The 12,881-nt window shown below is 50.2% G+C and overlaps 2 protein-coding genes across 2 annotated transcripts; one reads left to right on the forward strand and one right to left on the reverse strand.

Moving 5' to 3' along the window:
• Nucleotides 1-3,913: 3,913 nt before the first annotated feature.
• Nucleotides 3,914-6,144, forward strand: Jtb (jumping translocation breakpoint). Its single transcript, XM_026412932.2, has 5 exons — nucleotides 3,914-4,290; nucleotides 4,429-4,466; nucleotides 4,659-4,741; nucleotides 5,401-5,480; nucleotides 5,826-6,144. Exons 1-5 carry the CDS (start codon nucleotides 4,208-4,210, stop codon nucleotides 5,980-5,982), a joined length of 441 nt encoding a protein of 146 aa, XP_026268717.1. The 5' UTR covers nucleotides 3,914-4,207; the 3' UTR covers nucleotides 5,983-6,144.
• On the reverse strand, nucleotides 6,008-10,967 carry Creb3l4 (cAMP responsive element binding protein 3 like 4). Its single transcript, XM_026412931.2, has 10 exons — nucleotides 10,644-10,967; nucleotides 10,362-10,539; nucleotides 9,878-10,124; nucleotides 9,625-9,743; nucleotides 7,773-7,865; nucleotides 7,532-7,638; nucleotides 7,348-7,416; nucleotides 7,159-7,243; nucleotides 6,882-6,978; nucleotides 6,008-6,746 (listed from the first exon to the last, which is right to left on the reverse strand). The coding sequence occupies exons 2-10, from the start codon at nucleotides 10,533-10,535 to the stop codon at nucleotides 6,553-6,555; spliced, it is 1,185 nt and encodes a 394-aa protein (XP_026268716.1). The 5' UTR covers nucleotides 10,536-10,539; nucleotides 10,644-10,967; the 3' UTR covers nucleotides 6,008-6,552.
• Between the last annotated feature and the right edge of the window lie 1,914 nt (nucleotides 10,968-12,881).

A 12,881-nucleotide genomic window follows, 5' to 3' on the forward strand; every position in this document is an offset into this window, starting at 1 on the left:
TATTAAAAAAATTCTCTCTCTCTCTCTCTCTCCCTCTCCCCCTCTCCTCTCTCACTCTCTCTTTAAAAAAAAAAAAAAAAAAAAGGAATAACAAATGCTAGCATAGTGGGCCCACTGACTCTGGAGGCTGAGGCAGGAGGGTTATAAGTTCAAGGCCAGCCTCAGCAATTTAGTAAGATCCTATCTCAAAAAATAAAGAGGGTTGGGGATGTACCTCATGGATAAAGTACCCCTGGGTTCAATCCCCAGTACTGAGAAAATAAAAAAAAAAAAACTCTATCATACCTAAAAACCAGGGGGAAAAAGCCACAACAAATTTTCTGTAAGTGTATAAACATGAGACACATGGGGCGTGATTATTACAGATCAAGGTAGTCATGGCAGTCCTTGGTTACCAGGTCTTGTGATCATGCTGGAAAATTTTCAGATATCTTGCTAAGAGTACCTGGTATGAGAAGGGATAGGAAAAAGGGGAAAGGGGACACTATTGAGATAGGTAGATAGAGAGAGAGAGAGAGAGAGAGAGAGTATCCTCAGGAAAGAGAAGAATGGTGCACCCCTCCTGCCCTATAGTTTTATTGGAGGTCTCACAGAAGTTTCCAGAGAGCTCTGCCCAGGTCTACCTCTTGACTTTTGACTGACAGCAGGACTGCATCAGACTTCCAAGTCCCCACTGTGCATGCTAAGAGAATCAAGGTAGGGCTGGGGCTGGGGCTCAGTGTGAGCCCTGGGTTGTATGAGACACTGGGTTCCATTCTCAGCACTATGTATAAATAAAATAAAGGTCTATCAACAACTTAAAAAAAAAAAAAGATTCAAGGTAACTCTTGGTCACTTTGGCCCACACTGGTTCTAATTGGAACTTAGATCTTACAGTTAGGGGCTTTCTTCTATCATATATCCCTGAGTTCTAGAATCTGGTCTGTGTAAAGGTCACAAAAGCCCCTTCTCCTTCAGGGTAACTTGTGTTCTTATCAGGGAGGAAGGAGCATTTTGGGCCTGCATTTCTTCTGCATAATAGGTTGTTTGCTGAGGAATTTAGCATATCCTATTGACTTAAGTCAGGGAGGGCTGTGGGTAAATTGTTTTTTAAAAGAAAGCAAGTGGAGGTCAGCATAGTGGGCCCTGTTTGTAGAATTACCTGCTTAATGTTATGTTACTACTGTTTGTGTTATATGCTGCCTATCATTGGCTCGCACCTGTAACCCCAGAGACTCTGGAGGATCTCAAGTTCGAGGCCAGCCTCAGCAATTTACTAGGATCCTCAGTAACTTAGTAAGATCTTGTCTCAAAATAAAAAATGAAAAGAAGTGGGGATGTAGGTCAGTGGTAAAGTGCCCTTGGGTTTAATCCTCAATAGCAAAAATAAAAGGAAAAATGGTTCTATTCAAAGCCATCTTTGTAGGTAGAAGACATTGCTTCAAAATCTTCAAAATCTCCAAAGGTGAACAGAGCGTTTATTTATTTATTTATTGGTGCTGAGAGTTGAACCCATGGCCTATAACATGCTAGGCAAGTGCTCTATCACAGAGTCACATCCCCATATCTGAGCTTTTAAAGGAGAATAGGCAAGGGAGGAGAGGTTGGGAAGTGAGACAAAAGGCAGGCAGTGTACATGTGTTAACCTATGCTGCACAGGCCAAGGTAGGGAACAATCTCAACTTTCAGCTTCCTTGGTATCAGAGTGGGAATTTGCAGCCTTTTAGCCTCCAATCTCAGCATGAGGAAGCTGTTCTTAATTCAGAAGAAGGGGGAGGAATTCAGCATTCATGTTTGTATGGAGTTTAAGTACTTCTTGGTCTTGGTCTATCTATTGAGCATCTAAGAGAACTAAACTCACATGGTTCCCAGTGTCTGGGACGCTGCAGTCACACATGATGTATGAAACCAAGAAACAAATCAGGGCCAAATTCGGAGAGTAACGAATACATTACCTGACAGTAAAGTGGGAACCCAGAGTGTGGGTCAAGTTCCCCCCCCCCTTTTTAATGTTTTTATTAGAACATTATAGTTATACATAATATTGAGGTTCACTTGGACATAATCATACATTCGTGGAATATAATTTGCTCCATTTCATTTCCCAGTACTTCTTCCTTCCCTCTCTGTCACTGCAATTTTGAGTATATAAAGGTTTAACTCCATGGGGATGGAAAGCATGCTTAATCTCTGGCCTGGGAGCTGAAATTTTGGAGTCAAGCCTCTTGTCTTCCATTTACTAGCTTGATAACCTTGGACAAGTTGTTAGAGACTGGGGCCTTCCAGAAAACTGAGGCAGTGAAAAGGACCCCCTTCAAGCCCGAATTCTTGCAATCAAGTCAGAAAGGTTTCAGACATGTTGCTCAGAGATGAGTTTAACAAAGGGATAAAAAAAAAAGGGAAAGAGGACACTCTCAAGGGAGAGAGCTGATCCTCTCAGGAGAGGGACAGTGTGCCTCTCCTACACTTGTTTTATTGCGGATCCCAGAGAAATTTCCAGAGTCCCACCCAGGCCACCTCTTAACTTTTGACTGATAGCAGTTATACCTCAGATTTTCAAGTCCCCACTGCCATGACAACTCTGTCACTTTGGCCCAAGCTGACTCGTTCTAATTGGATTGTGAACCATAGATTCTTACAGATTTTATGGTTAGGAGGAATTACCCTTATCTCCCTGAGTTTCGGGATCTGGTCTATCAAGAGAGTCACAAAAGTCTTCCTCTTCAGGGTAACGTGGGTTACCCTCTTAACATTATTTGTGGCCTGCATTTCTTCAGCAGGAAACAGGTAGTTTGCTGAGGAATGTGACATAGCCTGTCCACTTAAGCCAGGCAGGCCGACAAGTAAGTTGCTTTTTAAAAAGAAAGCATGTGGGGATCAGTTTGGTGGTTGTTTCCCTTAACCTCATGCTCCCATCACTTGCATCTGTCTGTCCCCTAACAAAGTCACCTATGCTCTCTGCACTTACCCACAAAACAAGATAATACTGAATCCTTCTGAGGATCAAAAGCAGCTAAAAACTGAATTAAAAAAAGTTATGACATATGACAGAGGCAGCTCAATGGTAGGGAGCTTGCTTAGCAGGCATGAGGCCCTGGGTTCCAACAGGAACAATCTCAACTTTGGGTGAAAGGAGGAGGGGTGGAAAAAGTGAAGCAACACTTTCAGAATGTTTTCATATACATTTCATTAGCATCTATCAAAAAGCAGCAATGCACATTAGCATTCCGTTTCACACAGAACACTGAGAGCCACTGTCCTAAGGTCACACAGACAAGATTCTGAACCTAGTCTCAGCACTTCTGGGAACTCCCAATCTCGGTCTTCGCACCGGGTTAGTGAGTACTCCCTTATGTAGGCGCCAGGGAGAGTGGAGACCAGCTGAGAAAGTTACCCAGAGGAAAAGCTCTGCGAACTGGTTTAGCAATGAACACCGGAGGGGGTGACACGGTCCACCTGCGTCGAACAGAACGCGAGCCCAGCAGTCACAGTCTCACCCTCACGGTGCCCCTGGACTGCTCCCCTCTCGTGGGGAGGGGAAACGCAGCCTCGCCGCCACCCCAGACCGCCACGCGGGCTTTCTCCCTGGGCCGTAGGGGACAGAGAGGGGGTCGGAGAGGCTAGGGATTAAGGGTGAAACCCAGGGTTCTAAGGAGGATCCAAAGTCCCGGCAGGACGACGGACTGTCCCCCTGCTAACCGAGCCCAGAACGGGAAAAAGGCGACGACCCAGGAAGCGGTGAGCCGAGAAACCACACGGAGACCGCCACCGCCCCGCTGCCCGCGCACTGCCGGGACCGCCAGGCCTCACGGCCCAGCCAATCGGCCGCGTCCTGCCGCGCAGGCGCAGTGAGATCCGCCCCTCCTCGCCGCCGGAACACCCCCGCGGCGGACTACAGGTCCCAGCGGGCGGCGCCCCAGCATCCTCCGCGGGCGGGATGGCCGCGCGAGGGGCGGGGGCAGAGGTGAGCGGGCGGCGCCGGGCCGCCGCAGCCGGCCTTCCTCTCGCGCCGCACGCCCCGGCCAGGGGCCCGGCTTCCTTGACAGCGGATTCGTAGGCGCTGTTCCCGCCGCGACCGTGGGGTCGTCCCGGCAGAGCTCTGGCCCTGATGGGCCACGGGCCGCTTCACCGTCCTGAGCCGGAATCGCCCGAGCGCCTCTGCGTTCCGACAGGCTCGCGGCCCCACTCGCAGGTCCTCGTGTCCCGACAGGTGCGACCCTGACCGCCCATGCCTGCGGGCACCGGGAGGCGCGGCCTCCCCCAGGGCCTCCACCTGTGCTGGCTCTTGTGCGCTTTCACCGTGGAGCTCTGGTAAGGAGGCGGGGGCCGGGGAGGGCCGGAGGAGAGCCGTCCCCACCGGGGAGGGGGACGCCTGGCCGCGGACCGCTGCGGCGGGGGAGCCGGTTTTCCGGATTCTAATTTTTGCCCCTTTTCCCCTCCCCGCTACAGCCGAGCAGAGGCTTCCGTGCGGGAGGAGAAGCAGTCAGGTGGGTGGCTGTCCGACCCCACGCCCCCGGGGTTTATTGTTTTGCGTGTCTTCCCTACACACCCGGAGCTCGGACGGAAAAGGGTGGCACCGCGCGGGACGAGGCCAGCGCTGGCCTGGGATCTGGGTGCGTAGAGCTTCGGGGGCAAACGTTTTCTGAGTGGTCTGGGCCGGTATTTCTTTCCCCTTTTAGTGAGCACCTCGACTTTGCCGTGCTGGCTGGGAGAAGAGTTCGTGGTCGCAGAAGAGTGTACTCCGTGTTCCAGTTTTCAGGCTGTGAGCATCCCTCCCCTCCCCCGTTTTCCCCCAACATCTAGCCAGTCCCCAAGTCTCATTAAGCATGCCTTTGCATCCTCTTTTCTTTCTCCTTGCAGTGTCAGTATACGTCCAAATCTGAACTTGTCTTCCCCCTGAAAACATGCTCCTCTCTTTCCAAGTTAATAACAGCGTTCAGCTGATAACCAGGTTTTGTTCTGCTTTTGTTTTTTGTCTTGCTGTACTGGGGATTGAACCGAATCCTACCATCTAGCTCTCTATCATCTAGCCTCATCCCCAGACCTTTTTTTATTATTTTGAGACAAGGTTTAAGTTGGCCAGGATGGGCTGGAACTTGAGCTCTTCCTGCCTCAGGCTCCCAAGTTGCTGGAATCACAGGCATGCACCTCCATGCCCTGTGGTTCTGTTCATTTTTAATACACTATGCTCTGGAATCTGTCCTTATGTCCTTCTACACTCTTACCCTGAAGTGTTTTTTCCAACACACATTTCTAATCATGCAACCACCGCCTTCAGCATCCACATCAGAGGTCTTTGTTAGCTCTGTTTTCTGGCCAGCTCTGGCCATGGCATTTGAGCACTTGCCCTTTTGAATGGCAACCTCTCTGTTTCTCCTGCAGCTCTTCCTAACACATGCTTTGGTCCTTTTCTCCCGGCAGAAAACCATCCCTGAGTGTGGTTCCACAGGTTATGTTGAGAAAATTACATGCAGCTCCTCTAAGAGAAATGAGTTCAAAAGGTAAGGGCTTTTTCTTTTCTTGTAGACTGAATATCTCCTTTCCCCCTGTGACTTCATCCTGGGTAGCATGACATGTTGGAAAGAGGGAATTTGGAGCTAAATTACTTAAACCCAAGTCCTGGTTTTACTTCTCAACCCTGTTATTGGCCATATTTTCTCTTCAATAACATCAGCTAATGCTATCTTTGTTATCTCACCAGATGATGTAAACACTTTATAAGGCTGACTCTGTTTTCCTCTTTTTCTTTTGGCTATTACCTCCTTGATGGGGCTGAAGTAGAAGGGAGATGGAAAGGAGAAGCTGTCTGGCCTTCCCTGGGAATAACTGTTCCTTCCTATCCTCAGCTGCCGCTCAGCTCTGATGGAACAACACTTATTCTGGAAATTTGAAGGGGCTGTGGTGGGTGTGGCTTTGGTCTTCGCATGCCTTGTCATCATCCGTCAGCGACAACTGGACAGAAAGGCTCTGGAAAAGGTCCGGAAGCAAATTGAGTCCATATAGCTACATTCCACCCTTTTATCCTGGGTCTTACAGACCATATCTCAGAGAAAATGAAATGGACTGATTTGCGCCTTTGGTTCTTAGGAATCTTGTGGTGGTAACCCCTTCTCCCCATCTTCCTCTCCATATCATTAATAAGCACAATAAAAAAGAGTAAGTTAGTTTCTTTCTCCCTATAGTAATTTGTTTTGGGACAGGAAATCATGGGAGCAGAGAGAAAAGGGGGTGGCAATCTCCCAAGTACCTACCTTCCCCCCTTTTACTACTTATTTAAAACTTCTGGGATATAATTTTAACTAGAAAATTTATTTCTTAGTCAAAACTTTGTTTCCCTCAACCCTATCCCCAAAGAAGAAATAAAATCACAGATACATAACAAAAGTATTTGAGGTACTCTTTTCACACAGGCTAACTGGGCCTCAGGATACAGATGTCTCCTAGGTTGTCCTGAGGTGATTCAGACCCCCTAAGACAAAAGAGCACCTGAGTGGGAAGCCCAGGGGGAAGCAGAGCTATAGGGGAACCCTGGGTTCCTTATTGTAAAGGGGAGTGGGCCAGGAACGTTCCAGCTCACATCTCATCTGCATGCAGCACGGTTCTGATATGCCCACCGGACCCAGTCTCCACGCCCCTCTTCTCTATCAGTGTTCTGGTAGACGTGTTTGCAATCTGGGCTCTAAGTGACTCTCCCATTTTGGACTCTTCCACTGGAGTCTCTCGACTTTCTGTCATATCCACATGGGTCAAGATATTTCTGGAAACCACTGTGAGGTGAAGGAAAAAGCACAGAGTAGAATGTTTCTCTTGGGTGGGGCACCCTAGACAGAACAGGCAGGACCTCTCTCCCACTTCTTGACTATTGTGTGCAAAGCCCTCTTGCTCACCAGGGAGCTTCTCACCTCCATGAGGCTGGTAGTCCTCAGGCCCCGCTTCTGGTAGACCCTGAAAGGGACTGAAGCTGGGCAGGATGATGAGAACCAAAGAAAAAAGAAGGATCTGGAAGAAAGCAAGACACTTGGGCTGTGGGGACAGTCAAGGAAGGGAGCAGAGGGCAGCTGGGGTTTCTGGGTTGGGAAGACTGATGTAGCTAGGGAGTGGAAGGTATCAGGATGGAAGTGTGGGGGGAGACAGATGATAGAGGCTGGGGGAGATGGGAGGGAGACAGACTGATGGTACCAGAACGCAAGTGCTTGTCTGGGCAGCTTTGTTTGAGGTTTGAGCAATGAGCGTCTGGAGCTGACGGAGCTGAGCCACCAAGGAGCTGGGAAAGGAGGAATGAGGAGCTACCGTCATCTGGGAACCACGGCCCAAGAATGGTGCTCTGCACTTCCCCATCCGCGGCACATAAATGGTGTTTTCACTCACAGGTTATGTCTCTCCAGCTCCTGGACTTTCTTCTGTAGCTCCTGGTTCTGTGCAGAACAGGCTGCCACCCTAGGGAGTGGGGAGAAGCAGGACAAGGCTCAGCAATCTGAGTCCTGCACCTTGCCTGCCTTGGTGAGGAAGGGAACCAGACATAGCCTCCTTCAGAAATGTGATCCCAAAGTACCTGTTCTCCAGCCCATCGATGTATTCTTTCTTCCGCCGCCGACTGTCCTGAGCTGACTGCTTGTTACGGATTTTCCTTCTGACCTTCTTGAGGATTCTCTCCTCTGCCTGGTAGCCGGGGGTGTGTCAATTCTGAGCCCTTAACCTCCCTCAACTGCCCAACTTTTCCCTGGGATCCTGGCTTCTCAGCCATAGTGGATCCTCTGGACTGAGACGCCCTTTGGGAAAGGGAAGGGTGTTACCTTGGTGAGGGGCAGGTGAGAGGGCAGAGAAACCCCTTCCTGCCCCAGCAGACGCTTCTCCTCATCTGTCAGGAACAGAGTTTGACAGGGCAGCTGGGGGATAGTGAAGATAAGATGGGAATGGGGACAGGGTCATCACATTTTCAGCACACAGCAGCACCCCACCATGTATTCTGGAGAGTGCTTAATATTTGCACTAAGGAGTAACTCCAACCTAGACGTGAGCTGAGGGCCAGGCACAGTGGCACATGCCTGTAAGGCCAGCCTCAGCAATTTAGGGAGGCCCTGTCTGTAAGTAAAAAATAAGAAGAGCTCGTTCAGTGGTTAACAACCCCTGAGTTTAATCCCTGGTACAAAAAAAAAAAAAAAAAAAGGGACTGGGGTTGTGGCTCAGTGGTAGAGTGCTTGCCTACCATACACGAGGCACTGGGTTCAATCCTCAGCACCACATAAAATGTAAAAATAAAGATGTTTTGTCCATCTAAAACTTAAGAATAAATATTAAAAAAAAAAAAAAAAGCGAGCCCAGGGCAGAGGCTTGAGACAGGCCCTAGACAGAGCCAAGGATCTCCTGAGGCTGATAGGGGAGAAGGTGTGGTTTCATCATATCTTCTGTTCAGAGACTTGGGACCTGGACATTCTGATCAAGCTAGGGAGTGCCTGCTCTGATCCCTGTCTCCCACAACTTGGGAGCATCTTAAGAGGACATGGAGTACTCACTACAGTGGGGTTTGCTCAGTTTCCTTACAGCAGAAAAAAAAAAAATCCTTACAGCAGGTTAACAATCCAGATCCAGCCATTAACTTCCATTTGGCAGAGTATGTTATCCAGTGCCCATCAACCACAGAACCACAAGGTCTGAACTCCATTTTCAGGCCTAGATTCTGCCCCCTCTTAGACAAGGAACTCCTGTAGGCAGTCACACTGAGTGACTTCCCACAGTAAAGCATGCAGAGTGGACAGTGGACAGATGGTGACTTCGGTTAAGCTGGACCCATCAACAGAGTAAGCTGCATTCTTTTTTGAAAGATTTATGCTTGACTTTGTGACTTAAGAATTTGTTTTAGCTTTTAGCTAAGCCACGCACTTTTTTTCTTTTTGCAGTACTGGGGATAGCACCCAGGGGTACTTTTTACTTTGGGACAAGGGCTCACTAAGTTGCCCAGGCTGGCCTTAAACTTGCAATCCTCCTGCCTCGGCCTCCCATGGAGCTGGGATTACAGTTGTGGGACACTGTACCTGGCTTGACTTGGCTTCTGGTTCAAGCTTCACCCACAAGTTTAGATGGAAGCTAGAACCTGTTCCTTGCTTTGGGCTTGGGAAGTATTTCCCAGGATAAAGGAAGACAGTGACCTGAATGTAGCCACCTTTCCAAATTCACTGCACAATCTCCACCCCCTCAGAAGGCTTCTGATAGGGTTCCTGAAGAGCTGGCCCCTGGGTATTTGCTACAGTGGAAACACTGTTGCAGTTTCTTCTCCATCACTCATATCCACCAACCAGTTGGATTCCCAGGCTACTGTCCCAATTCTGTCCTGACCCAAGGCTGAAACAATGGCTCTGGCTAAGCATGCAATGCACACAAGGTGTGGGCTTTCTCCAGAGCCTTGTCCCTCATCCCAACTTAACTGAATCATCACCACCTTATCCACACGGGCTCCCTCTCTCACCCCTTTGTCCTTTCCTGCTCCTAAAGTTGCTTACATTGCCTTGGTGTTCAGGCTCAGTGCCACGAAAAGTGGGGCAAAGACAGTTCCTCATCAGCTTCCTCCTCCCTCATCCCCTGTGCCACTGTCTGTGAGGATACACGTATGTATCCCAGAGCACTGGTCTGACGAACCCCAAGACTTACAAGTGTGGCAGGAGGCACTGGGGCTGCAGTGCTTCGGGGCAGGATGTGTGCATGATTATCAAAGGGCAGTTCACTGACCATGCAGGCATCTGGCACCATGAATTGTGGGCTCCACTGATCTGAAGGAGACACAAGAAGCTGGGACAAAAGAGAGGTTCACCCTGAGGCACCAGGGGCTGGGCAGTGGCATTGGTTGGGGAAATCCCCTTAATCTCATGGCTAGGGCTGGGCCTCTTCCCACAAAGAAACTGACCTAGCTGAATGGAGATGAGTCCTAAGGTTGGCCTGGCTTCCCCCTGCATCCTCTGCAGGGCTTCTGCCTCATAGACAACCTCATAGAGGGCAGGAGAGCTGGGTGCCTGCACGGCAGGGGGACTGTCTGAGAGGCCAGGATCCTCAGAGTTGCCACTGTCACTGCCAGGAGATGCTTCTGAACAGTACACCTCATTGGGATCAATGAAAAGCTTCAGGAAATCTTCAGATTCACTCTCTTGAAGTCCCTATAGTCGGAGAAGGGTATACAAGTATGCCAGGAAGTCCTACCTGACATCAGATTTAGATCCTTCTTACTTCAGTTTCAGTCTTTTCTTGGGGATGGGGATAGTTACAACTAATATCTATTTTGGGTTCACTGTTTTCAGGTCTCTTTCCAAGTGGGTGCTGAAGCCTCTTGGGTCTTCTTAGCCCAGAGTTGTGTCTCAAGCCCACTTCCTTCCATTCCCATTCATCACACTTACACAGCCATGGCCCCCACTAGAATCCCAGCCTTGTAGCGCCTGTTCTTGTAGCCTAGTCACTGGAACCTCTGGAGGGGAACAGTTGAATCCCAGTTCCAGTAAGGATCCTGTTGAGAAGATATCTTCTGGGGGCTCCAGCAACACGTCTAGCAGGTCAGGGGATCCGAGCTCCATGCTTCTGTAGGAAGGTGTGCAGGAAAGTTACAGAAGGGAGATGCTCCTGTCCCCACCCCCACACCTTCTGGGCTTCTCTGCACCCTCTTCCATATCCCCCTTCCTTACCTGCCGCAGCCCCCACACTGGCCACCGGGAGACTTCGCCTCTGGCCGACGTCTTACGTTCAGAAACCGGGTATTACCTGCTGACCGCCCCAAACACTACACCTTTTCTTTCCTCCAGGATCTCACATCCTGGTCCTGCCCAGCCAAACCCCGCCCCCCGCCAGACACCCGGAAAGCGGGTGGCACTTTGCACGGAGCCAGGCTGGGGGCGCTGTATCTGGGCCCTGGGGTGCGAGACGCGGAACGTGGGCCCACGGGGTTGAGGGAAAACAGGTAGCCGCGCCTTCGGTGCCTCGGGGTCTCCCAGCGGCAGCTCTTTCTGAGAGTTTGAGGTCTCCTCGGGGAAGACGGAGACGGCGGTGACGGGAGCACGACATCCTTGAGTGCCTGTTCCCCAGCCATCGCTTTTATTGGAGGGAGACCACCGCAGGATAGCAAAAACAAAAGTGCCAAGAGTCACGCCCCAAACTCGAAGCGAGCCTCCCCCGCCGCTCGGCGCTCTGCCCACTCCGAGTCCCAGTGGGAAGCTGAAGACCGGAGGGTTGAGGGACGTGGCATCAAGCCAATGGGATTATCGGCTCAAGACCGACTCCTCCGTAATTGGTCAGAATGGTCGGAGTCCGGCCAATGGGGCCGCAGTATTTGTGTGGGAGGCGGGGATTTGGGTCCGCGGATTGAAGGGCGGGGCAGAAATCAGAAAACGAGCCTTGGGGGCGCGAGGAACGTTTGGGGGACCTGGGTCGGAGCCAGGTCCGACTCAGGGTTTGCTTACCACGTGACTCTGAAGCCCCAGGTTATTACCTGGGACTAAATAACCCGTTGGCTCGAATTAAGAGGGCTTTGCGGGGACCGAGGGACGAGGGGATTGCGCAATCGCGGGTTTTCCAAATCGTCCTCCGAGCGTTTACGCGACCGCACGGACACAGTCGCTGGCCTGTCACGTAACGGAGGGACAGGGCCTGGAAAAGTGCAATAGGTCCAAAAACCTCTTGCGTTTGGTTTGGGAATTTGCGTGTGATTACCAGCAAACGGCTACTTGTGCCCCCGAGCTGCTGGGGTCGCCGGTGTGTACCTCTGTGCCCGGCTCTCGGTTCCGTTTGGTGTGGGTGCTGGGGACTGAACCCAGGGGCGCTTTAACACGGAGCTGCATCCCCAGCCCTTTTATCTTTTGAGACACGTTCTCGCTAAATTGCTGAGGCCTGGAGTTTGCCATCCTCCTGCTTCAGTCTCTGAGCCGCTAGGATCACAGGCGTGTGCCAACACTACCGGCTGGTTTTTCCTTTTTAAGATAGGGTGTCGCTGGGCGCGGTGGCACATGCTGTAATCCCAGTGACTTGGGAAGCTGAGGCAGGAGGACTGCAAGTTCAAGGCCAGCCTCAGCAATTTAGGGAGACCTTATCTCAAAAATAAAAGGGGGGCTGGGGCTGGGGCTCAGTGGCAGAGCGCTTGCCTAGCATGTGTGAGGTACCAGGTTGGATCCTCAGCACCACAGAAAAAGAATTAAAGTAGACCGGCCCAGTGGCGGAGCCTATAGCCCAGGATCACAAGTTCAAAGCTCAGCCTCAGGAACTCAGTGAGGCACTAAGCAACTCAGTGAGGCCCTGTCTCTAAATAAAATACAAAGTGGGGCCCGGACGTGGCTCACTGGCTCAGTGGTGGATTGCCCCTGAGTTCAATCCCCAGGCACCAAAATAAATAAATAAAATAAGCAGGGCTGGGGTTGTGGCTCAAGTGGTAGAGCAAGCACTTGCCTGGCACATTTGAGGCACTGGTTTCAATCCTCAGGACCACATATAAATAAATAAATAAAATAAAGTATTGTGTCTATCTACAACTAAAAATTAAAAGAAATAAAAATATAAAATAAAGGCATTCTGTCCATCTACAACTACAGAAAAAAGGGGAGGGGGAGGCTGGGGATGTAGCTCAGTGGTAAAGTGCCTCTTCAACCACCAGTACAAAAAGAGAGAGAGACAGAGAGAGAGAGAAGGAGGCACTTTGACTCCATTTCTCCACTTGTTGCCTGGGCTGGGCTCAGACTCCCTAATAGCTGGGATTACAGGAGTGCACCACCATGCCTGGCTGCATTCTTATAGTTAAAAAACTGTTTTCATAAACACTATTCTTATTTAATCTACAACAACTCAGAGGCAAATAGAGCAGGTGATATTTTGCCAGTTTTATCCATGAGAACAGACAATTAGAAAATAGTTCATGACCAGATAAATAATAATACCAA

Source organism: Urocitellus parryii, chromosome 11 (genome assembly GCF_045843805.1).
Source record: "Urocitellus parryii isolate mUroPar1 chromosome 11, mUroPar1.hap1, whole genome shotgun sequence".
In the NCBI taxonomy this organism is placed as follows: Eukaryota; Metazoa; Chordata; class Mammalia; order Rodentia; family Sciuridae; genus Urocitellus; species Urocitellus parryii.

What these genes read in the sequence shown, in the direction of transcription:
- Creb3l4 (XM_026412931.2), bottom strand. Translation starts at nt 10,535, where the DNA reads ATGGAGCTCGGATCCCCTGACCTGCTAGACGTGTTGCTGGAGCCCCCA. An exon ending in CTAGTGGGGGCCATGGCTGT is followed by an intron (nt 10,125 to 10,361) that starts GTAAGTGTGATG and finishes CTCCGACTATAG; the next exon opens with GGACTTCAAGAGAGTGAATC. An exon ending in ATCGATGGGCTGGAGAACAG is followed by an intron (nt 7,417 to 7,531) that starts GTACTTTGGGAT and finishes CCCACTCCCTAG; the next exon opens with GGTGGCAGCCTGTTCTGCAC.
- Jtb (XM_026412932.2), top strand. Translation starts at nt 4,208, where the DNA reads ATGCCTGCGGGCACCGGGAGGCGCGGCCTCCCCCAGGGCCTCCACCTG. An exon ending in GCTTTCACCGTGGAGCTCTG is followed by an intron (nt 4,291 to 4,428) that starts GTAAGGAGGCGG and finishes TCCCCGCTACAG; the next exon opens with CCGAGCAGAGGCTTCCGTGC. An exon ending in AAGAGAAATGAGTTCAAAAG is followed by an intron (nt 5,481 to 5,825) that starts GTAAGGGCTTTT and finishes TCCTATCCTCAG; the next exon opens with CTGCCGCTCAGCTCTGATGG.